The 26234-nt window shown below is 36.4% G+C and overlaps 1 protein-coding gene across 3 annotated transcripts in view; it reads right to left on the bottom strand.

The window, feature by feature from the left end:
* Positions 1-901: 901 nt before the first annotated feature.
* abcd1 (ATP-binding cassette, sub-family D (ALD), member 1) overlaps positions 902-26234 on the bottom strand; it is a 27931-nt gene continuing 2598 nt past the window's right edge. Inside the window, exons 2-10 of one of the 3 annotated variants that reach the window (XM_067394409.1) lie at positions 24564-24744; positions 23625-23767; positions 22301-22472; positions 21842-21936; positions 17687-17832; positions 15410-15555; positions 8462-8546; positions 7666-7791; positions 902-4760 (exon numbers count right to left, since the gene is read on the bottom strand). In XM_067394409.1, the coding sequence (XP_067250510.1) occupies positions 4451-4760; positions 7666-7791; positions 8462-8546; positions 15410-15555; positions 17687-17832; positions 21842-21936; positions 22301-22472; positions 23625-23767; positions 24564-24744 (1404 nt within the window). In that variant the 3' untranslated portion in view covers positions 902-4450. Of the gene's footprint in view, positions 4761-7665; positions 7792-8461; positions 8547-12627; positions 13360-13465; positions 13513-15409; positions 15556-17686; positions 17833-21841; positions 21937-22300; positions 22473-23624; positions 23768-24563; positions 24745-26234 lie in introns of those variants that run through there. The other 2 variants (XR_010895942.1, XM_067394410.1) reach the window with 2 other exon arrangements.

Here is a 26234-nt window from a genome sequence, read left to right as displayed (position 1 = left end):
TCTATCTATCTGTCTGTCCATCTATCTATCTATCTATCTATCTATCTGACTGTCGTTCTGTCTATCTATACATCTGTATCTATCTATACATGTCTATCTATCTATACATACATGTCTATCTGTCCATCTGTCTGTCTATCTATCTATACATCTGTCTATCTATCTATCCATCTGTCGTTCTGTCTATCATCTGACTGTCAGTCTATCTTTACATCTATCTATCTGTCTGTTCGTCCGTCTGTCATTCTATCTATCTCTCTTTCTATCTATCTATCCAACTGTCGGTCTATCTGTCTGTCCGTCCATCTGTCGTTCTATCTATCCATCTGACTGTCAATCTATCTTTACATCTATCTATCTGTCTGTCCGTCTGTCATTCTATCTATCTCTCTTTCTATCTATCTATACATGTCTATCTGTCTGTCTGTCCATCTATCTATCTATCTATCTGACTGTCGTTCTGTCTATCTATACATCTGTATCTATCTATCTATACATGTCTATCTGTCCATCTGTCTGTCTGTCTATCTATCTATCTATCCATCTGTCGTTCTGTCTATCTATCCATCTGTCGTTCTGTCTATCTATCCATCTGACTGTCAGTCTATCTATCTATCTATCTATCTATCTATCTATCTATCTATCTATCTATCTATCTATCTATCTATCTATCTATCCAACCTTTACTGCACATCTCTCTGTCAGTCTATCGGTATATTAGAAAATGAAGCTTCTTAAGCCCAAATATAACTATTATGCAATGAGGATTTGAGATTCACTCTGAAATGTATTAGGCAAAAGAGTGCAATTGACAATTAATGCTCAGGGAAAGCACAAAAGCTATCTAGTTCCATTCTGAATGCATGAGCTATAAAAGAAGGCACATGAACAGAGAGCGTTTTTCAATAGGAAATGTTTTATTAGATTGCAGAATTACATTTTTCAATTCAGGCAAATGTGCAAAGGGTCCAAATTGAATCAATTACATTGCAATCGCTTGTTTCATAGTCATCCCTAAAGAAAACACAATACAAAATTATTTGCATTAGGAAAGGTAAGATGTTAGCTTGAAATGTCTTACAAATAATCATTGCAATGAAAAGATCAAGATACAAAATCATCTGTGCATTACGTGTGCAAAATCTCACATTATAAAATATTTTAGGAAGAAATACGGACATTATGAAATTCAATGTCATACAAATATTGTGGACAGATTTTTCTTTCGAATGGAAATTTAATTCTTTTAAAGCAGTAATTAAATGTTACAAGTGTCAAACGTCTTTCAAGTGACTGACCTTCTGAAGTCAGCACACGACAAGAGACAAAAGCACTTTGAAATGTTACATAAAGGATTGAAATTCTAAGGACACTTTAAAGAAATGTCTCGGCTGGAAGAGGTTCGGTTAACTCTAGCGGTCATCACCCTACAACTAACACAAATACACATTTCAGACGGCATCACCTTGGGCTAAACCAGAGCTGATTTAATCATGTGTCCACGGGCGCTCCTTCAGGCCCTGCGCTCAGACGAACACAATCAAGCCCTTGTTTTTCATTTCTAAAAAGATTTATCAGACCTACCCTCTAGCTTTTTGTACAAAATTAGAGCATAAAAGTTTAATTAATAGAAAAAAAATTATCTCCTCTAATTGACATAATTAGAGAGTGAGGTTCAACTGATGTCTGTCTTATGAAGATAAACGAGAAATTTAATAATTAGAATGGAAAACTTTCCTTGTAAGGTGCTGATTGTTTAAAGAAAAAAAAAGCTACAATTTAAAATGATACATTTCTTATTGACCACATTTACATGCACATTATCACGGGAAAGATGTTTACATACTATTCAGATATTCCTATATACAGAAGTGGCCAAAAGTGATGTCCAGAGGGGATTTTTATTTTTTTATGACTCTACAAGCTCAATTAAACAATCAAAATGGGAGGAATATATTTATATATATATCAAGGCTCAAGGCTGTCAAACGATTAACTGCAATTAATCACATCCAAAATGAAAGTTTGTTTTTACATAATATATGTGTGTGCACTGTGTATCATTATGTATATTTAAATACACACATATACATGTATATATTTAAATATGCATGCATATACTGTATATATTTATATACTTTATATTATATATAAATATAACAATTGTTTCTTAAATATATACATGCATGTATGTGTATTTAAAAATACATAATTATACACAGTACACACACATACACTGTATTGTGATTAATCGTTTAACCAATTATATATATATATATATATATTCCTTTCATTTTGATTGTTTAATTGAGCTTGTAGGGTCATAAAATCGTGATTAATCATTTTACAGCACTAATTTATAGATATATATTTATATTTTAAATGTGAAGGAAAAACAAAACATTAAACTTGGTTAAGGTATTTGGCAAAAAAGGCAAAAAAAGCTCACAGGAAAAAGCATACGCTGACTACAACATCATCAGTTATTAATATTTCATTGGTTCTCTCTTGTTTATTGCATTTGCTCATAATCTCTTTGTATGATATCCTGGACAAAAATGATGTTGGCACAATTTGCCATGTTTTATTGTATTATTACAAATAAACAACTGACTTCAAGCCAAACTACGCAATATGCTTGAAAAATCTTTAACACATTTTTAATAATATTAAAATAAAAGGTGAAGATGTCCATTTTACTAGGCCAGACATCACTTTTGGCCACTACTGTACATGTACGCAGCTTAAGTCATGGCAAACGTGTTTGCAAGGTTTCATGACGCATTCTGTACATATAATCAATCTTTATATTGATGTGCATGTAAGATGTGGTCACGGTCTAAATATGAATTAGAATTGCATTAAAGCAAAGACGTTCAACATCTACACTGAGGACAAATTCGCCCTTTTTGATTTTGCATTAAAACATGGAACGGTTTTGAGCTACAGCATTCTTGGCGACTCCTTAGAAGTTTGACAATACCACCGCTGAACCGATACAAAACAGCAGAACCCAAACTCGACTGTCACCCTTTCCCTAAAGACACATGCAAACGCACACGCCGCCTGGGTCCCGTAGATTTCCAGAGAATTCTTCAGAGAACAGCGATAACGAGCATGAGGAACAGCTTTCATAGGTGCTTTCATCATCGACCGCACCTGGTGGAGTTGGCAGCTGTCTCCCACCGCCTCCCCCAAAACACACCCAGACTTGAGAGCCACACACACACACGAACAAACACTTTCTAACTGCACTGTCTTTGTACAGCTAACAAAATCTTTGAAGTGTTCACTGTGCGTTTTCTGTCTACATACTAGAGATGGGAATCTGATTCGGATTCCTAAACTGTTCCGTTAATGATTCTTTTAGTAATTTTGAGGCAGAAAGAATGGATGATTGTAAAAGATTAAGGCCAATCATAAAGGCCAATCATATCAATTACCGTTATGTGTCCGTTGTTGTAAAGAGCAATACATAAAACACATTACTATTCTTTCACTTCTTCTTCTGAATCAGTTTCTGCTTCAAACATAGATGGCTGAATTTAACCTGCATTTCCACTTTCCATTGTGTAGCTTTTACTACAGTTGACCGAGTGGATCAGGTCGTCCGAGCAGGTGTGATTGAGTGGAAGCAGGGACTAATTTGCATATTCATGAGTCCATGTATACTAAATGAAGCAAAGGTATAGAGTTACATTAAAGCTATTTTAATATTTTTCACAGGAAGAAAATGTTTAAACATGTCATTTTGATTATCAAAGATGAGTTTTAAAGGATAAAACCATTGACTGCAGGGGGATTTTAATCATTTTCTGTCTGCATGGCTTTTAAAGTTTTTTTCAAAACTTTCTTTACAACTTTTAAGTAAAACTGACCATTCTAAATTCTAAATTTCAATTCATTTTAATTCAACTTCCAGACGTTCTGAATGGCTCACAACCCTAAATGTAATCAAAAAGTCTGTGAAAAAGGAAGTTTAAAGCCATCTTTCCACTGCAAAAGCAGAAGCAGCCTTTACCACAAAAAGATGTTTTCACAGACCTATTAAATTAATTACACTTAAATTCTCATGCACAGCTAACAGAAAATGAGATGCACGCAGATAATCATGAAAACGGCAAGGGTGGTTTAAAGTGGCTCTGATGAGTGTTTTGCATATTTTATTACAGTGTTTCTTCTGAATCGGTGTGGAATGTAAACGTTCTAGAACCAATAATGAAATCAAACCTCCTTAAAATGATTTCTGTTGTGGTATTTCTAAAAAAAAAAAAAAAAAAAAAAAAAAAAGGAACTGGTTCTGATTAAGTTCTTGATTCCCAACCCTATTAGAGAGACATTGTTAACTCAATACATGCCTCTAAAGCATGTGTGGGTAGATACACAAAACACACACACACACAAACACGCTCACACCTGGCCTCGAAAACATCCGTCATCCATTTTCAAATCACTCCATAAGGTCTTTCCCTTTTCTAGCAGATACCACATCTCTCTCCTCCTCCTCCGCCTCCTTCAGTTGCTCCCTCTCTCCCTCCATCCCGTCATCCTCCTCCACTTCCCCTGGGTTCGGCAGGCTGCTGTCCTCCCCCAGAATGCGGCACAGCTCTACCAGCCGCTGCTGCATCTTGGGAATTCCCGAGAGCTGGGTTTCGAGTCGAAGCTTCTCGTCCTGCAGGGAAATACGTGTGGAGGCGTCCAACTTCTCAAAGCGCCAGCCGCCTTCGCCGTCAAACTGCAGCAGGTGGGAGTGGTACTTCCTGTATGCAGAGGAAGTTTAGGTCAATGCGTGTTATTTGGATTTAAAGTAATGCAAAGATGCTGGTAGAAAAACTCTGGATGAAACAAAGTTTAAAGCTGTGCGGTGTCCTCACATGGGGCTTTTTTCTTAAATTCCTGGAAAGTTTTACAGTAATATAAGCATGAAACTGCAGTATTATACACTTCCAAAGTTTATTATTATTTATTTATTTTCTATAAAGTTCTCTTATAAGGCTCATCCAGGTTTCTGAGGTCCTCTGATCATTCATATATATATATATACACACACACAGTGGGTACTGAAAGTATTCAGACCCCCTTAAATTTTCCACTCTTTGTTATATTGCAGCCATTTGCTAAAAACATTTAAGTTAATTTTTTTTTCCTCATTAATGTACACACAGCACCCCATATTGACAGAAAAACACAGAATTGTTGACATTTTTGCAGATTTATTAAAAAAGAAAAATGAAATATCACATGGTCCTAAGTATAAGACCCTATATAAGACCTTACAGCTCACAGTGCATGTCAGAGCAAATGAGAATCATGAGGTCAAAGGAACTGCCTGAAGAGCTCAGAGACAGAATTGTGGCAAGGCACAGATCTGGCCATGGTTACAAAAAAATTCTGCTTCACTTAAGGTTCCTAAGAGCACAGTGGCCTCCATAATCCTTAAATGGAAGACGTTTGGGACGACCAGAACCCTTCCTAGAGCTTGCTGTCCGGCCAAACTGAGCTATCGGGGGAGAAGAGCCTTGGTGAGAGAGGTAAAGAAGAACCCAAAGATCACTGTGGCTGAGCTCCAGAGATGCAGTCGGGAGATGGGAGAAAGTTGTAGAAAGCCAACCATCACTGCAGCCCTCCACCAGTACGGGCTTTATGGCAGAGTGGCCCGACGGAAGCCTCTCCTCAGTGCAAGACACATGAAAGCCCGCATGGAGTTTGCTAAAAAAACACCTGAAGGACTCCAAGATGGTGAGAAATAAGATTCTCTGGTCTGATGAGACCAAGATAGAACTTTTTGGCCTTAATTCTAAGCGGTATGTGTGGAGAAAACCAGGCACTGCTCATCACCTGTCCAATACAGTCCCTACAGTGAAGCATGGTGGTGGCAGCATCATGTTGTGGGGGTGTTTTTCAGGACGACTGGTTGCAATCGAGGGAAAGATGAATGCAGCCAAGTACAGGGATATCCTGGATAAAAACCTTCTCCAGAGTGCTCAGGACCTCAGACTGGGCCGAAGGTTTACCTTCCAAAAAGACAATGACCCTAAGCACACAGCTAAAATAACGAAGGAGTGGCTTCACAACAACTCTGTGACTGTTCTTGAATGGCCCAGCCAGAGCCCTGACTTAAACCCAATTGAGCATCTCTGGAGAGACCTAAAAATGGCTGTCCACCAACGTTTACCATCCAACCTGACAGAACTGGAGAGGATCTGCAAGGAGGAATGGCAGAGGATCCCCAAATCCAGGTGTGAAAAACTTGTTGCATCATTCCCAAAAAGACTCATGGCTGTATTAGATCAAAAGGGTGCTTCTACTAAATACTGAGCAAAGGCTCTGAATACCATGTGATATTTCAGTTTTTCTTTTTTAATAATTCTGTAAAAATGTCAACAATTCTGTGTTTTTCTGTCAATACGGGGTACTGTGTGTACATTAATGAGGGAAAAAAATTAACTTAAATTATTTTAGCAAATGGCTGCAATATAACAAAGAGTGAAAAATTTAAGGGGGTCTGAATACTTTCCGTACCCACTGTGTATACTGATTGGCTTCATCTCTGTTCTTAAAGTGGTTTGGTATAATTCCCTCCCGGAAGCGTCTCACGATTGTGTTCACAAGCACCAGGCATCTGAATGCAAGATAACATTACAGCGTTTATTGCGTTTTGCCAGCGCGCTCTGAGGCGCAAGTAATTTATTAAATATGAAAATTATTATATACAGTGGCTTCTACTGCAGCAACTTCCATAGTGCCAGTTTATCAGGAAGTGACAATTTTGTTTTCTTCATCTCACTGGATGGAAACAGTGTTTTATTTGCAAATGTTTTATGTGATATTCCAAATTTGTGCACAAGTTAAATTCGCAGCTTTGGATGGAAACATAGCTAGTGTAACATGGTCCAGAAATCATTCTACAGTAATATGCTTATTTGCTGCTCAAGAAACATTTCTTAATATCTTAATAACATATCTTAATATATTATGTTCTGCTTAATTTTTTTGTGGAAACCGTGATACATTTTTTTCAGGATTCTTTGACGAATAAAAAGTTCACAAGAACAGCATTTGAAATAGAATTCTTTTGTTACATTATAAATGTCTTTCTTTACTCTCACTTTTAATTAATTGAGAGCATACTTACTAATTAAAAGTATTAATCTAAGCGTTCTTATGTTAATGTGCTCATGGATATGATGATCTCACATCATTTTGCTAACTTCCACACACCCTTTCTCAAAAACCTAAAATAAGGCAGGATTCATATGCAGAGACCTTTATTAGGTGGCTAGTTTTCTGACTGAATAAAAGAGTGTGGGCCATTTCCCTGATTCTTTTATTTTTTCCAAGTGCAATCACAGAAACAGATGTTTTCTCCCGGGACACCTATTTCTGATTTTATGCTGGGCATTCAGCACCTTTAACAACCCGTTATTGCAGCTTTGTTGGATAGTCTGGGGAGAAAGTTTTGTGTTGTGAATACAGAGTATGTCTACACAGTACATCAAATTTCAACTTCAAAAGAGCAAGAAAAATCCTGTTTTCCATCATATGACCCCTTTAATCTTATGTGTTTATGATTCAATGCTTAGTTCCTGAATTAACATAAATATACTTTTTTCCCCACAAGCAATAAAGGAACTGCTCTTCATTTTCATACAATTGAAAACCCACCAGAGAGAAGGACGGTGTGTAATAGAGAGAAGCGCAATCCCAGCATCCTTTGCAGCTTCAAAGATTTTGCCCTCCACATCAATACTCACAGCACTCGTGCACTCGTCTAGGAGGGCGTATTGAGGCCTGTTAGAGATAAACCACAGATTTATCAGCTTTAAACACACAAGTTGTTGGGGACTTTTTCAACAGACTTAAAAGCAGTAGTTGGCAGTTGAATTGTTTAATTTTTTATATTCTGACTTGGGGTTTTTTTTTTTTTTTTTTTCATTAATAAATATCTGAGTGGTTCTACAATAATCTCCCCTAAAGCAGCTGCCTGCTTCAAATGCAAAGTGAGCTGTATGGATTCCAAAAACACGAACTGAATCCAGTTAAATGCTAATAACAGTCAGTAATTGAATATTTATCAATTCAGTGGCTTTAATGAAACCATGAGCAGTATCACAATTTATCATCATCAAAGGGGTAATTTTTCTTTCAGAGACAGGAAGTCATTCTAACAATTATTTCAAGCAACCGAAAGATCATTACTCGGAAAATACCCGAATAATATCCATGATTCTTAACTGGGATTAGGTCCAGGAATAAGTGTAGTGTGAAAAAACGATGGTACTATCATAATATATGTCATAACATAACATAAATGTGTGTTATATTTGATAAAATGTTAACAAACTACATTTTACAAGTCAGTCAAACAGATTTCTGCATAGACGTACAGAAAGGATCAATCTCTATATTATTAAATCTGGATGTAAACAGTGTCAAAATGTAAATACTCTCTGTGACGTACATATGGTAAAACATCCTGGCCATGCCCATCCGCTGCTTCTCTCCTCCAGACAACACATCCTTCCAGTCGTTCAGTGCATCCCAACCTGACAATATTTAATAATGTTTAAATACTACTAGGGGTGTAACAATATTCAAACCGAACCAGAAAACAGCGATACACTCATAAGGTTCTCTCATGGCGTACCGAACAACCCCCCGTCCTCTGCTCGCCGGCCCAGCCCTGGCCCATTGTTGAGGTTGACCTCACTTTACAAATTTCTTGATATTTGATTAAATAGTAATTAGGGGTGTAATGTTATTGTTATTCACATATTCATCCCACAAACTTTCGACACGTGTCTAACCACCAATAATCGCAATTAGCTCCTCGTTTTGTTACTTTCGATAAGAAACAAAGTTTCATCTTTCAAATTCTCTCAATTTTATCATGAAAATTAAACAGAAAATGCCGTTTTGACGCTCTTTAATATGCCGTGACAGATCACTGTATAAGCGCCTCATTAGCGACCCTGATAGCAACAGACTCCAGGGCGGATCCGCCTTCAAGTCGCCAGCTCCGCTGTACGCTCAGATTCAATTCGTCAACGCGCACAGAATATGCCCCGCCTCCGCACAGCGCACTGTCAACTCGCGGACTTGTTACAGACGCTGGGCGGATTCACTGATCGGACGCGCCTTTTTTCAACTGACGTCGTCACTGAATCCTTCTCCTCACCGTGGAAAAGCTGGAGCCGGCAGGTCGGTGAACACTAAACACGGTAAGAATAGTTAAAATATGCTTTATTTGTTCAGCTGTATCCAGTAACATTACCGTTCATTGCTTTGTTTGATGTTTTTAAAAATGACTGTGGTCAAGTTAGATCTTTACAGTGTCATTAACGTTAACGTTACTTAGATTTGAGTAAAAAAATAATTTGGCAAATAAAATTGAGTAAAACGCTATTTGGACAGAATTTCTTTATCTTTCTGGGAGGTGGGCTGATTTTAATAAGCTGTTCGGGTTTCGGTCCAATCCTAAACGCAAATTTTCACTCCTTTCCAGTAAAATAACTTAGCAAGCGAGATAAGCTAATGTTAGGCCTAACGTTACCTGTTCTTTTCACTGAACTTCTAGTTGTTTGAGTCTATTTTTTGTTTACATGAGGTAGAGAATATATGTAAAGTTGTTTCAGATCATTATTTCATATCATATTAATTCATGATTAATAAATTACCGTGTGTGTGTGTGTGTGTGTGTGTGTGTGTTCTGTAGCAGCATCAAGTGCCGCCAGTGTGTTTTTGGAGTATTCTTCTTTCTATTTCATCTTTCATCTGAGGAAAGTAAGATTAAAAACTGTTTTAAACTTGATTTAGCCAGTTCTTTTGTCAGATATTGATAATGGTCCACAACTACAGCTTTTAACATGTAATAAATGTGCCGTTTTAAAAGATTTATACCTATAGCTAATTGATGGGTTAAAGTTTAAAAAACCCACTTGTATCAGTAAACTTTAGTTCTAGTAAACTAGAATTTTTTGTGTATTTTTGTTTACATTTGACAATTCTCCACCTCATGTAATGTTGTTTCAGATCATTATTTCATATATTAATTCATAATTAATAAGTGTGTGTGTGTGTGTGTGTGTGTGTGTGTGTGTGTGTGTGTGTGTGTGTTCTGTTGCAGCTTACAGCTCATTCAAGTGCCACCAGTGTGTTTTTGGAGTATTCTTCTTTCTATTTCATCTTTACCAAACGTCTGAGGAAAGTAAGATTAAAAACTGTTTTAAACTTTTAGCCAGTTATTTTGTCAAATACTGATAATGGTGCACAACTACAGCTTTTAACATGTAATAATTGTGCCATTTCAAAAAATTGGGTAAAAGTTTAAAAACCCACTTGTATCAGTAAACTTTAGTTCTAGTGTACAAGTTTGAGTCTATTTTTGTTTACATTTGACAATTCTCCACCTCATGTGATGTTGTTACAGATCACTATTTCATATCATAGAGAGGAAGAGTCATTGCTTTGAATGCAGGCCTCACTGAGCCATCAGATTCAATCAAAATATCTTAATTTGTGTTCTGAAGATGAACGAAGGCATTACGGGTGTAGAACGACATGAAGGTGAGTAATAAATGACATTATTTTCATTTTTGGGTGAACTAACCCTTCAACTATAAGAAATTGACAAGATTTTTGTTACATTTTGTATTTTATCCCATGCAACTGTTGGGGGCCATGACACAAAATGTGTCACATGGAACATCCTTTCCCGCATTCAACCAGATGGAGTCCAAGAAGTTCCTCCTGTGTAAGTAAATGTAATAAGTATTGCCTGGCTAAAAAATTTAAGCACTTTTTTTTTTTTTTTTTGCCAACACATAACTTTTTTTGTTGTTGTTCAAAATGTATGTAACAAACAAGTTCATATTGGGACTATTTTAGACTGGTTCTGGTCGGCAGCGCTGTGGAGTAGCGCAGTATCTGCGTGACGTCATAGACATAAACAGAGAGAAGTAGCTCCGGCTATAATGTTCTTCCGCAAGACGCATGCAGTTCTGTTTATTAACCGCTAGAGCACCAAAAGTCACATAGTGTACCTATAAATGTCAGATAGTACACTTTTGTTTTTAAAGCAGTGGTTATGTGGTTATTATCCTTATTAAAAAAAAAAAAAACTGGTAGCTTCAAAGTGAATTAATTTTTTAAATGAAAATCTGCTTGTGTATTACAGGTGCTGTGAGAAAGAACCATGTATCACGTACCGCCACTGATGAAGACATTACAAAACACACAATACGATGGTTCAGCCTGGCAGCTGATAGGGGAAGCTCAAGGAACCGTCCCACTGTGAGCACCCAACAGTAGAGTTTCAGAGTTTCATTGGCTACGTTTACATGCACCAATTTTCGTCAATCCGAATGAATTGAATCTGATTGCAGATCTGTTTACATGTCATGTACTATAAACATTGTAATCTGATTCAAATGTCCGTTTATATTTGTTTTATATACATTCTTGGCAATATTAAGAGGATTTGGTATTTCCAATGAATGTAAGCCTGTTACATACTTCTGTTACTATTAGGTTAGGCTTCTTTCATTTATTATTAAATTAATATTATAATAAATTTGCCACAATAATTTCATAGCACATCACTGCATAACTGACGTGCTCTGAGGATAATATAACTTATAAGATTAGGCTATTAGCTATCATTGAAAATGATTTAAACTTTTTTTAGGTCTTATACAATGAATTATAGGCCTATATTTAAAGTTATTAAGAATGTCAATGAAAATTAAGCGCAGCTTTACTTCAAGCACAAACCACCTGTTTAACACAAAATACTATTATTTTCATTTGTTTCACTAGCCTATATGTACGGCCACAAGAGAAATAATGGAATAAATTTAGACAGTTACATAGGCTACCGTTACCAGCATTTTATGTTGAAATTCGTCTCTGAGAATATGCTTTGTTAATGCAGCCTCAGACAGCTCCGTCACTTTATACATTCACTTTTTGTGGTGAATACTGACTGAGTTTGAGACTTTTTCATCAGCATAACTCTTGCGCAAAATTTGGACGTTGCTTCTTGTGTGATATCCACTGGCTCCCCTTCTTGTCTTAAAACAGAGGATTTCCAATATTGTGACGAAGGGATACATACGCCACTGCCTGTTGGCATACATCTTTACAACTAAAGACATGAACGTTAAATTTAAATGTGTGTCAGCATTGCACTGTTGTGCCCCAGAGGCTTCTGAATACGATTGAGAAAGTAGTTGGATTCAAGCGTTTACATGGTTATTTTTTGCTGTTTGATCGGATTAGAAAAGGAATAAACCACCCCTTCCAATCCGATCGAAATTTCATTCAGATCGATTAAGGTGTTTACATGAACGTTTTTCAATCCGATTGAGCAGTCAATCCGATTACAAATGGATTATTTGGGTGCATGTAAACCTAGCCAATGTTAACTTCAGTGTTTTGAAGTGTTCATTTAAAATCGCAACAGTTAAATAAAATAAAGAAGGTACAAGTTTATTTTTAAATAAATGTTTTAATTGTTATTTCTATTCAAAGAATCTATTTGTTTCTATTCAAAGAATCTTCAAAAAAAAATCCAGTTTCTACAAAAAAATTAAGCAGTACAACCGTTTACAACATTAATAACAAAAAAATGTTGCTCGAATATTTACTCAAGTGTTATTTTTCATTAAATAAGGTGTTTTTGGTACAATTTATGGTTGCATTTCATTTTCTGTAATTCTATTCAATACCTATTAATGTACATAAATAATAAAACTATAAAAATAGTATTAGTAATTACATACTGTAAATTTTTTTTACAAACTATTTTTATAGTTTTATTGTAACTGGCTAAAGTTTTGAATGATTTCATCATGTTTTATTAATATTAATAAAGGTGAACATTAAATATTCAAGCTTTTATAGAGCAATCCAGTCTATCTGATGTTGGTCCATTAGATTTTAAATGTTTCTGTGTAGCCAGTTTTGGCCAGAATACTATTTCGAGAGTGATCTGAAAGGTATCCAGACCAAATGAACCACATAAACGGGTCCAGATCGGATCTGCGGCGGATCAGCTGCTTCATAAACGGGTCCAGATCGGATCCACGGCGGATCAGCTGCTTCATAAACGGGTCCGGATTGGATCCGCGGCGGATCAGCTGCTTCATAAACGGGTCCAGATCGGATCCGCGGCGGATGAACTACTTTATTGGCGGACACGGGGCGGGTCTGCTCCGGATCTGAACTGGATCCACAATCCTTATCTGTTCCGGATCCGCTGCGATGTGCAAGTGGACTCCGTTCCGGACCCGTTTTGCGGATCCGTTCCGGAGCTTGTGATACCTCCGGGGCGGATCCGTTGCGGAGTCAGTTTGCTATCTGGGGAGGGCGAGTAAACACGATCATCTTTTCCCCTGTAATACTAGTTACAGAATAAACATGAATAAACATCTGAAGGTATGCTGAAAGATTCAGTACAACTTACTGAAATGTATCATGTCTCGTGTAATCGCTCAATCAGTGTTTCAACGGCTGAAAGACATCGACAACACAGCTTGTAAACAATGTCACTTAGCATTACATTTACCTCAGGCAAGTCATTCAGTGTCCACAGCTTGTTAGTTCGCCAGAGAAATTAACTCTTTCGCTAAATATATGCACTATATTATAGGGGTGTTGAAATTATGCAGTAAATAGAGCATAATCGATTATAGCCTACTGACGTTTCTCTGACATCATTCATTGCATACGTGCTTCTCGCGCTAGCGTAAAATGGCGGAGGGAGTCGAACGAAACACAAACGTAAGTAATAAAAAATGCACCCGCTATTTTAACATTTACAGCATGCGAGCGAGTGCGTGCAAGTGTATTCTTGTGTGTGAAAGAGAGTGCATGCGAGTGTGTGTGAGCGTTATTGTATGTTTCATGCACTTTTGGTATTTACTAGTTTATTAGTTCTAAATGCTCCTGTCATATAGACTTAAGTTTTGTTTGATGTTTGCTACATTCAGGAAGTTTACTTTCTTGGAGCAGATAAAACAAAAGGGTTCATATATCTGACTGCTTGTATTCATTGATGAAAATGTTGCCATGTGCAGTAGTATTGAAAATTGAGAATGCAACACATCGTGACGCATCGTGGAATTGAATTGACATGATAATCGTAATCGAATTGAATCATGAAACCAATGATGATTCACAGGTCCTGTCCATCCACCCACCCCCACGCTACACCCCCCCACCCCCGCGATTTCCGCCCATGTACGCACTGAACCATTTGTGTACGTTACACCCCTAAATACTACTAATAATATATGTATACAACCAATACAGTTTTGCTGCTACAGTATTACTGAATCATTTACACATTAATTATTCATTATATTTTATTAATATTTCATCTAAAACATCTGTTAGTTCAATGCTTTACATGCAGTACACTAAATGTGTTGTGCTTGTTTTTATCTTGATAACACTGATGAAAATAAACATTCATACATCATCAGACTGTGTGTACTACCATTCAAAAGTTTGGGGTGAATAATACTTTTGAATGCATTTAAAAGAAGTCTCTTATGTTCACCAAGACTGCATTTATTTGATTAAAAATATAGCAAGAAAAGTGATAATATGAAATATTATTACATTTGAAAATGACTGTTTTCTATATGAATATCCTTTAAAATTTAATTTATTCCTGTGATGCAAAGCAGAATTTTTAGCATCACTACTCCAGTCTTCAGTGTCACATGATCCTTCAGAAATCATTCTAATATACTGAACATTTCTTATTATTACCTATATTGAAAAACAAAAAGCTGATTCAAAAGAACATAATTAATTTGAAATAGAAATCTTTTGCAACAAATTAAAAAATATATTTAAAAAAAAAATGCAAATTTGTATATATAGTAGTGGCCAAAAAGTATGTCTGTAAGGGAATTGGTTAAGGTATTTATCTGACATTATTTTGGCAAACAATATTTGGCAAAAAAGCCAAACTTTATTTCACTATGCAAAACAAAAATGCATAGAAAAACAAAAAGCTCATGGGTAAAGCATAAATCGACTACAACATAATCAGCTATTAATATGTCGGTGGTTCTCTCTTGTTTTTGCATGTGTTCATAATTTTTTTGTATGATATCCTGGGCTCAAATTATGTCTGAACAATGTGGCATGTTATATTGGCATGTTATAATTTTATATATATATATATATATATATATATATATATATATATATATATATATATATATATATAATATATATATATATACACACATACATACATACATACATACATGTATACATGTGTGTATGTGTGTATGTGTGTGTGTGTGTGTGTGTGTATATATGTATACACAATGCATTGTTTATAAATGACTAAGAAGGATTTCTGAGTATATGTTCCTGTGACATCTCTTACCTCCCTCTCTTTCCAGGATGTAGCAGAGGTTCACAGTTTTGAGGATGTCCTCCAGCTGCAGGTCAGAAACGCCCTTCTCCTGCATCTCCTGAACAGAGTGAGGATAGATGACCTGATCTCTCAGCGTTCCCACCGACATATAAGGCCTGAAAAGAAAAGACAACAATAATAAATCCAAAATCCTGGCATTTAATCTTTTAGTTCTTTTCGTTCTGGATGAGTTGAAATGAAACTTGAGTCTGAGTCTGTTTTTATTAGATAAAATAGCCAGATTCATTTGATGAAAAGGTATTACTTCTGAATAACATTTATATTTCTCACTGTGTATGTAATGATTTTTTCACAGTATGTCTAGTTTGATCTATCCATTCATCAATCCTCTGTTTCACATACTGCATTAATAATTTCCATAAAACGAAAGCAAATTGGGCAAAGTGTTTCAAAATGTAGTCTACTCAAAAATCATTTAACATTAGGCACATCCTATAAAAAGCAGAACAAAGTGTTATTCAATCTTTTTTCTCTTCAACAGTTCTGATAAATTGAGATGTTCAGTGAACTGCAAGCAGGCCAAATGACAAACAGCTGCTGGTTTTAAATGATGTCGGACACATCCCGTTGTGTGATCATGAGCACGACACGATGCTGTGCTCCTGTTGGGTTTGTAATGAAGCCGACATGTAACACAGTCACAGGAGCACCATATGTGCTGACTGCTTTTGGATTGTGCTCCTCTTTTTAATCAGCAAGCTCATCAGCACTAATTAACCTGGCACGGCGCGGGAAATGGAAATAAACACATGCACGCACACCCACGCCTCTGCCTTCTAATTGATCTTAATTCTTAAACAAAAATCCAGCAGACTGAGTCTCAGTACTGGGCCCTGAACCTGCACAAAGAGGAATCATCAGCCCTCTACAATCACATGCCGGTATCGCGGACTCATACAAATGCAGTTGCTGCCATTTTGTGACTATTGTTTTGTTCACTGTAATGGATTATAAGATAACAAACAGGTACGATTTTAAATCAGTTTAATCTCATATCAATATCTCTTATCCTCATAATTATTTATGTGGCGAAATGCCGTGTAATATGTGGTATGACTGTATTGTATCTCTTAAATGTCTGTCTAGTTTGAACTAGCCGTGCTACACCGCAGAAGCTTTGCGTTTAAAGAGCTAATAAAATAATTTGACTCAACATTTCCTGTCTAATTATTTACTTATGTGTCAAGTAGCCATGTAATAAGTGGGATAATGTACATCCAGCCGGTTGTTTTCTCAGAATAAACCCCTTCTGAGTGATGCAAGACCCCTCCGATTCACGTCGTCCTGATCACCCTGTCGGAGTTTATTTTGAGATAACAACTGGCTGGATGTACATTATCCCTTACTTAACATTCACTTAAAACATAACTGACTGTGTTTACATGAATACTGGCCAAGATTCGCAAAGACAATTTTGACATTATTTTGTGTGTATTTGACTGTTTAAGTGCAATAAGCTGCGAAAAAGAGCTATAATTAGTACCGGGAGGCAGTTTTATGGGTGTAAAGCACAAAATCTGCGGGAATTAGTAAAATTATGCGCAATACGCACAATCCCATGCCGAAATCAAGTGAGTGATGGAAGGCGGGTTTGTGTTTCGACTCGCTGTCGGAGAGATTAGAGAGAGAAAGCATAGCTGGTATCGTGTATCTATTCTGCAGAATATTAGTTTAGTGTTTCAGATATTTTAGTATGGATGTGTGTCGAAAAATCTATCTTTTTGACCACTACATGGCACTTAGTTTATTATTTCAGAAGCCTTTTTTTAAAAAGGATACAATTGAAAAATGTATATATTATATATAAAATTCAACCCGCCAAAGTGGCTAGTAGGAGTGACTGTGTTACACACCACTGCTGAAATCCACATGCATTTGGTGGGTGTTAATGTCAAGCTTGGATTATATTACATACACTGAAGAGTGATTACAGAAATGAATCACTGAATTTATTCACTGAAATTTTGCTACTTAAAATTTATATCTGTGCATTAAAACAACTAACTAAATAGTCGCAAGTCAAGAGAGAAGGAGGCATTGCACAACAACTTAATGCCAACATAATGCATTAAAATCGTTAAACGTTGCTTCATTTTATATAATAAACCCTAGTTCTACCTACCACATAGTCAAAAGCATATACTGTAACTTTCCATGACCAGTTAAGTACATACTTAATGCATACTTTTTAGGTCACCACATGCAGGCAGTGTGTAACTGTAGTACCTTTGAGGTATGTAAAACATGTGCTCGGGTGAAGGCTTGTAGAGCACTCCGCTGTAGACGGGCCAGAGGCCACTTAGGATTCTGAACAGAGAGCTTTTTCCACAACCGTTGGGGCCTGTGATCAGCAGATGCATGCCTTCATCAACCTGGAGAGAAAGACCCACCATCCCCCAATATGTTAATAAAGACACACAAACATATATGCAGCAGATCCCAGAACACCCCCACACACACATAGAGAGAGAAAGATGCACAGAGGGATAAACCACAGGAAACTGCTAAATGTGTTTACAAATTCAGCAAAGCCACAGGGTTAAAAGGAGCCACTGTGATGGAAGCGCTTGATGGTTTTCGAAAGGCTCTCTCTACAACACAACATACCGAGAAAAACAGATCGCTCCCTCTCTGCACCCTGTCATTATGTTAAAGCCATCCGTTCACCAGACACACATAAACACACCAGCGCCGCATCCTGCTAGAGCGCCAATTACTATTAAAAGACCTTCAACACAACACCAAACCAATGTGAATCATCTGGGTTCAAAACATCTGGAAGTGGTGTTAATGATATTTCTAAGTATAGAGACAAGCTGGTCGAGTGACTTCAGCCTATTTTGATGGCTGTCTGGTAGTGAAGTGCGGATTTAACCGGAGAGAGCTGACAATTTAATCTTAAAGGGGACCTATAATGCCCCTTTTACAAGATAATTTAAGTCTCTGGTGTCCCCAGAATGTATATGTGAAGTTTCAGCTCAAAAAACCCTACAGATAATTTATTATAAACATGAGCAAAAACAAGCCATTTTTGTGTGTCCCTTTAAGTGAAAATGAGCTGCCGCCCTCTGCCTGCTTTCCAAAAGAGGGCGGAGCTTTAACAGATTGCGCTTCTGTTTCTCAACAACAACAAAGCTGGAGAATCTCACGCAGCCAAAATGAGGATTGTCAGTAACGGTGTTCAGCCTTACATTGTTCAAACCGGAGTCGACACTGATGGAGAGACTCAGGAAGAAGTTACAACTTTTAAAATGAAACTGGACATTTCTGAATGGTTAGTGGATACATTTATGTAGTTTCTGTGGAGTTTGACTAGCTAACTCATCGACTAGCATTCTGCCGTCATGTTAATTTTTTGTGCAAAACCTGTAAGGACGGCCACTATACATAGCGTACCTGTTTGCCAAATAGAGCCATACATACCAGGCTAACGTTTATGATTGCTATCAAAACCAAAATATCGCTCAAATAGAAATGCTCTTTTTTTTTTTTTTTTACAATCAAGCTTGCCAGGGTCAACTTGCAGGCTATCCAAGCTAACAAGACTCTAAATAGTGTTCTGTACAGCCAATGGCAGAACAGTTAGCATGCTTTGTGCAAACTTTTGCCATGGCGTTAAAACTGGTCCACCGTTGTCACTTGCGGAAAAAAAATGACAGCGCCGTGGGTGGGTACAAGGGGCAGTACAAAACAAAGTTACTCGGTTGTCCTTATTCACGTTTTCTGGGTTGGTAGATGCACCGTGGACCCGATTATAGCACTTAAACATGGAAAAAGACAGATTTTCGTGATATGTCCCCTTTAATGGAACAGTTGAGTTCATCCAAAAATGTAACAACCCTTAAAGCAACTTCAGATTATATCTGGCCTCCGTGAGAGGTTTCAACTATCACATCATTGTCTAATGCACTTTCTTCCTCTTGGCATGCGGTAGGCGGTCTGCTTTTGGCCAGGAAAGCATTGTGGGTAACATGCATTGTGTCATGAGCACACCGCATGACTGCGACATCATGGCCATGAGAGGGTATTAGCACCATGCCGCCCCTGCAAATCGAGGCGCTGTCGTGGAAACCCTAAGAGCACACCAACGCCCGACCGGAATATAATCAGCACATTGTCCGGGGCAGACCAGAGGGGGGTCACACTGTGATACTCATGACCCATTTCTCAGAATTTGGCAGAAAACATGAATTAATCATAAGGGAAGAGATTCTCAATCCATAGTCAAGAAATGGGTTTTAAAGAATTCTGGTGCATAAAGCATGAACTGCATTCATAACTGTTTTAATGAAATAGTTCACACTGAAATAGTAAATTAAACAATGAGTGTCATACACTAATAATTGAGTATAAGTTGCATACTGATGGGCACAGATGTTTCATGCAAAATTTCCACCGGATTCACAACAGGCATGTACACACATACATTTTTTCATACCCTCATTCTAAAATCAAGGCTGTAACTAACTACCATAGACATTGAAGGGGACAAGTCCCCTCAATAATTAGAAATGGCCAAATTGTCCCCCCCAATATATGAACTTCTTGCACTGCTCTGCTGCGCTCCATTACGCAGTGCACTGTATGATGTTGTTAAGGTGACAAAAAGGTTTAAAAGTTACATTTTAGTCTGGTCTGCCTCAGCAGTCTACAGCGCTAGTCAATGTCAAAATAATTGAGATGACCAATCAAATCAAAGTAGGCGGGGTTTAATGTTCACACACAGAAGCAGAGCGCGAAGCGTCAGCTTCACGTTGAAAGAGAGTGAGGCAAGATGTAAATAGTGAAACATTTAATACATGTTTTAAAATAGAAAATGTTAAAAGACCAACAGTAACATCCAGTGATGCAAACTACAAACTATGGTCGTTTTCAATTGAAATTATCCATTTATGTGATTCATGTAATCCCTAACGGAGTATGTCGAGAAACTTTTATGTTTTCGACACATTACAAATAAAAGCAGTCTAACGTGTGCATATTTTAATGCAAATATTATTTGCAAATGGTTCAAAAATGATTATTTCCCAACTAGAATTAGAGCTTCAAGACATGTTCAAGACATGGTTACGTCCTTGTCTAATATTGATGAATCCTGAAATTATATATAATTCTAATAAAACAAGAATTCTAATAAAAAATTTGAATAATATTATAAATACATATACATATATAAAGTATTCTAAATTTAGAATGCATTTAAGTGTGGGCAAATTTATGAATTATTATTTTCTGAATGATAACACTGAAACACACACACACACAAACAAAAAGATCATTAATATTTGCAAAAATAATCCTTCATTTTGGAATGATAAACTAAAATACAAAAAGTTTTTTATGTGGGCTGCTGAAGTGCCATGTGCCAAGTGCAATGTGACATGCTATACTGCATCTAAAATGACTTTAAACAACATTTTTATTATTGTTGTATAATTATAATGCATGGATTTTATGCATAGTTCTTCATATTATTGGAGCATGGAATATTTGTATTTTTTTCCCACAGGAAATGTAAATACACAGGCCTACAAAACTGAAAAAAAGCTAAAAATGGTAAGAAAATGTAAAAAACAAAAAACAAAAAAAAAAAACAGTTAAATCACATCATATACATTTCTCTTAAATATTAACCAAAAAGCTTGATTTAAAAAACACCCACATATGTCCATATTGTCAGTCGACTATCGACGTATCAGCTCTGCAGGTGTTATCTAAAACATGTACATAATAACCAGTGGTGCTGAGAACATATCAATGGAAAATCTGCAAGACTGCAATATATTTTGCTGAACTTATCTTGCTAGCGTTAAAGTTTACAGCTTTAAGTCCTGCCAACATGTTTTGAGTTGTTCAGAATAATTGACTATATCTGTCACCAGAGCACAGGCAGGGAAAACTAATTCAAATATTCCATAATGATAAGCTAATGCAAGCAAAAACTGACAGTAAGAGTGAATGAGCAAAATACATACAAATTCTCTATAGGAGTCTCATAATAATCTCCACCTAAACCCTCTTTAAACTGTCAAAGGTCAGACACTGATTAGCAGTGCTGTATTATCAGTGAAGTACTCACAGAACTGGGCCAGAGAAATAAGAAAAGATAACAGCCTCATTGACATGTTCACACTTCACATGCGCATAAATCAAGCATGTTGCATCAGGCCACGGACTCATTTACTCTGCATGAGCACAAGATATTGCAGCACGCAGTAAGAAATAATTTAATATACAGTCTCCTTAGCTGGAAAATGGAGAGCGGTTTTAATTGGTTGTAACAAGTATGCAGTGCCTACTACATCCGCATGCCAATTTTGCACTGGTAAAATTAGATTATACATTAAAATGACTAAAGGAGGGTTTAAGATGGGAATTTACCTGTATGTTCAGGCTGGAAACCACCACATCCCCTGTAGGAGTTATTATTGGCAGGTTTTCACATTTGATACCCTGTTCCACATCAATCACCTGACCTAAACAAACACACACAAACAAGACAGTTACTTATGTTCAGCATGGAATATAAATGCACTGATAACTACATACTGCTCAGTATATAGACTATTGTTTAAAAATTTGTTCAATTTGTTCATTTTCCACACCAGAAATGGAAGGTCAAGTCGAGTGCATTGCATTGTGGGATATAGTATTCCAAGCAGTGTGCACTGGCTGTATAAGATACATTTTGTAGTAAGATCATCTGCATATTCCATGCATATAGGAAATTACTGTGCAAATTATACATACTTCATAACATTTTCTTTCAGAGGTTTTAGATAGTATTCTATTCTGAAAAAGGCTATAATGTTACACAATACACAACAGATGCGATCAAACCTCTTATTTGCAGCGGCCCCTCCACTCTCATGCCATGCGTCACCTTCTGAGCCGCTCCTGTATCTTCTGGCTTGACTTCTGTGGCTGAACGGCGGTACACCCCGACACGCACATCCTCAAACACCTCGAACATCTCATACACACGAGCAGTATATCCAGCCAGTTCTGTGACCTGTGATTGGATGACGCATGTTTAGATTTGCTACATTTACATGACAAAAGACGACAGAAGATCAACCAATGCACACTGGTTTTATATTGTACATTTGTAGATTTCAGATTAACGTGCCCCTAAACATCACATACAAAAAGTAAACTGTGGTTCGTTACATAAAATGGTTAATGTTTTTTTTTTTTTTTTTTTTTATTAGTTCATTGGTTTAAAGTGCCCCTACTATGCTTTTTCAGATATTACCCTTCGTGTAGACGGTCTGCAAAGATTCAAAGATCAAAGTGCACAATAAATTGAGTAATTGTCTCCTAAAGGAAATAATTGATTCTGAACTGCTGAAACGAGTCGTCACTAATTCCAGCCTTACTTCCTGCACAAACCTACGTAGGTTTGTAACAAATTTCCATAATGCCAGCCTATGATCTTCATTGGGTGCCCAGAACGATGACTACTTTAGGGCTGTCAAACGATTAATCGTGATTAATCGCATACAAAATAAAAGTTTGAGTTTGCCTAATATATGTGGGTGTACTGTGTAATTATTATGTATATATAAATACACTGTGAAAGCAAATCCACTTTGAATGCACTTCTAAAGGATGTTGGTAAAACCAACACCATTGTTACTGTTTGTATCACTGTGCATTAAATGCTGAGGAAGCTGAAATTCATATACGGTAATGGACGTTTGGTTTCCAACACACTCTATAAGCAAAAGACCGATCAAAACAGACTGGGCCATCTGACCAATCAGAGCAGAGTAGGCTCTCAGAAAGGAGGAGTTTAGAGAAACTGAATCCTTGATCGAACCGTTTCAGACACTATGAGAAAAGAGCTGATGCTGCAATGTATATTATAAGAAAATTACAGTGTTTTTGACCCTGGATGCAAGTAATTCTATTGTAGGAGACTGCAAAACAAAATTAGGAACAGTTAAAAAACAGCATTTGCACAATTTGAATCCAATTTTGGGCACTTTAGGGGCACATTAAAATGAGACAACTTAAGTAATTTCCTTTCTAATTCTGTTCATATTGATATGTACATGTATAGTTTCTACTTAGTTTGTACTTTTGGAAACATTGTATTTTCTTCTTCACAGTTTATCTTGACTTGACAGTGTCTACTGAAAGGTTGTGAAATGTATCTCACCTCTTTGTAGGAGACCATGATCCTCTCCACAGCGTCAGCTGCAGCGTTCAGAAGGTTCCGGGCCGTTGTGAAAGCCTGTGTGCGTTCGCTCACCAAGTCCTCCTCCTTCATCACCAGGGCTGCCTGTTTCACATCCTCTGAATCTGAATGGACATCACAAGAACATGAGCATGAGAAATATATAAAATACAATAGAAGTGAAAGAGAAGCAAACATGTCTATCACATTTTAGGAACCATTTTTGAGGTCCTGAGAGGGCATTAACATATATAAGTCTTAACATACAGCAGTTTGGGGGCAGTAAAAAACATATTTTAAAACGTATATTAAAAACTGTCAGATTTTAAAACTTAAATTAAAGATATAAATCAACAAGGACACATTAAATTGATCAAATTGATTTTATAATGTTATAAAAGATTTCAAGATAAATGCTATTCTTTTGAACTTTATTCTTCAAAGAATCCTGAAAAAACTGTTTTCAACATTGATAATAATAAGAAATGTTTCTTGAGCAGCAAATCAGCATATTAGAATGATTTCTGAAGGATCATGTGACACTGAAGACTGGAGTAATGATGCTGAAAATTCAGCTTTGACATCACATGAATAAATTACATTCGAATATATATTAAAATACAAATCTGTTGTTTTAAATTGTAATAATATTTCACAATTTTTTCTGTTTTTACTGTATTTTTAATCAAACAAATGCAGCCTTGGTGGACATACCAGACAACTTTTGAACGGTAGTGTATAAGCAGACTTCAGGGACACACACACACAAAAAGATACTTAAGTGTTCCCATACCATATCAACACATGCTTAAGGATTTTCAAGGAAGTTTTGGATTGAAACAATCACAGAGCTGGAAAGTCTGGAGCCACAGACAAAGAGAGGAGCAGAAGAACTACAGATAATCATAATTTAATCCATACCATATTTAGAGTATCCAGTGGCAGTGATGATGGGCACAGCTACCATAACCAGGCCCGATGCGCTCCAGAGATATTTCATCAGGAACTGTTCCAGCATGACATACCACAGCCTCTTGAACAGGATCAGGTTAATCTGCTCGGACAGCGCCGTGTAGCTCCTCTGCAGCTGCAACATCTCGATCTGCGCAGGGCACACACACAGGCACGCAAACACACACGCAGACATGCATACACGCAGATACACAGACAACAAGATAACATCAAGCTGCTTTTCAATAATATAGTGTCCAATCAGTCTTTCTGATTAATGATCATTTCAAAATTTTAAGCATAAATCAGAGCACATTAAAACCATCAAGAAGGTTAAGTGGAGTGTGTTCAGTGTGTCTGGGGTCACAGAGGAGCTTACAGACTTTTGCCCCAATTCCAGGGCCTTCTTTGTATTCAGACACACCACATGACCTCTCTCTATGAACAGTTTCTCTGGCCATATGACCATGAAGTTCAGGAACATTTCCAATTGCATGCATGGGGCACTGTTTGTTTAGCTGGGACATTTGCTTTGTCATTGAGACACATGCACAAAATGACCTCAAACACTCGTGTTACAGTCTTAAAGGGATAGTCATCATTTACACACCCTCATTACGTATCAAACCCGTAAGAATTTTTCATCCATAGAACACACACAAAAAAAATGTAAGAATTTAACAGCAACCATACAGCATAAAGCAGGGGTTTACAATCTTACAATGATCTCTAATATGATCTAAATATAATCATAAATTTCCTGAAACATAAAGACACGACTGTTTGGAGTCGGTAAGATTTTTTAAATGTGTTTTAATGTTTTTAAAAGAAGTCCATTATGCTTACCAAGGTTTTTTTTTGTTTTGTTTTACGTTTTTTTTACTGTTTTTTTACTGTAAAAAATACAGTAAAAAGTAATATTCTGAAACATTATTGTAATTGAAAATAAAGGCTTTCTATTTTAAAATGTAATTTGTTCCTGTGATCAAAGCTGAATTTTTAGCATCATTAGCCCAGTCTTTAGTGTCACATGATCCTTCAGAAATCATTCTGAGATGCTGATTTCCTGCTTACTTATTATTATCAATGTTGAAAACAGTTGTGCTGGTTAATATTTTTGTGGAAATTTTTAGGATTATTTGATGAATAAATAGTTCAAAAGAACAGAATTTATTTGCAACAGAAATTTTGGAACATTATAAATGTCTTTACTGTCACTTTTTTTTCCAATAAAAGTATTAATTTCTTTCAAATACAAAACCCCAACCATTTGAACAGTAATGTATACATTTAGAAAATGAAATAATTCGCTTTTAAATTGTCAGTGAACTTAAGTCAAAAGAAGTGATTAAAATTATATGCCATTTTTTACAATAAATGCTGTTCTATACAATAAAAAGTGCTCTACGAAAACCTGGAATGCAAGCCAATTATATTTATATAAACATATAATATATAATTATATATTATATTATGCAAGCAATAATATCACATTTGTTAAATGTGTTAAAAATATATATAAGGTAATTAAAAGCACAATATGTAAGATTTCTAGATTAAAATATCCAAAAATCGCTAGGACAATGTTATATATTTTGTTGACTTGTGTACTTATATTATCCCAAATGTTTCCAACAATGT

The sequence above is a fragment of the Chanodichthys erythropterus genome, chromosome 9 (genome assembly GCF_024489055.1).
Source record: "Chanodichthys erythropterus isolate Z2021 chromosome 9, ASM2448905v1, whole genome shotgun sequence".
Classification (NCBI taxonomy): Eukaryota; Metazoa; Chordata; class Actinopteri; order Cypriniformes; family Xenocyprididae; genus Chanodichthys; species Chanodichthys erythropterus.
The sequence above is the reverse complement of the archived record's forward strand: the minus strand, read 5'-3'. Positions and strand labels throughout refer to the sequence as shown.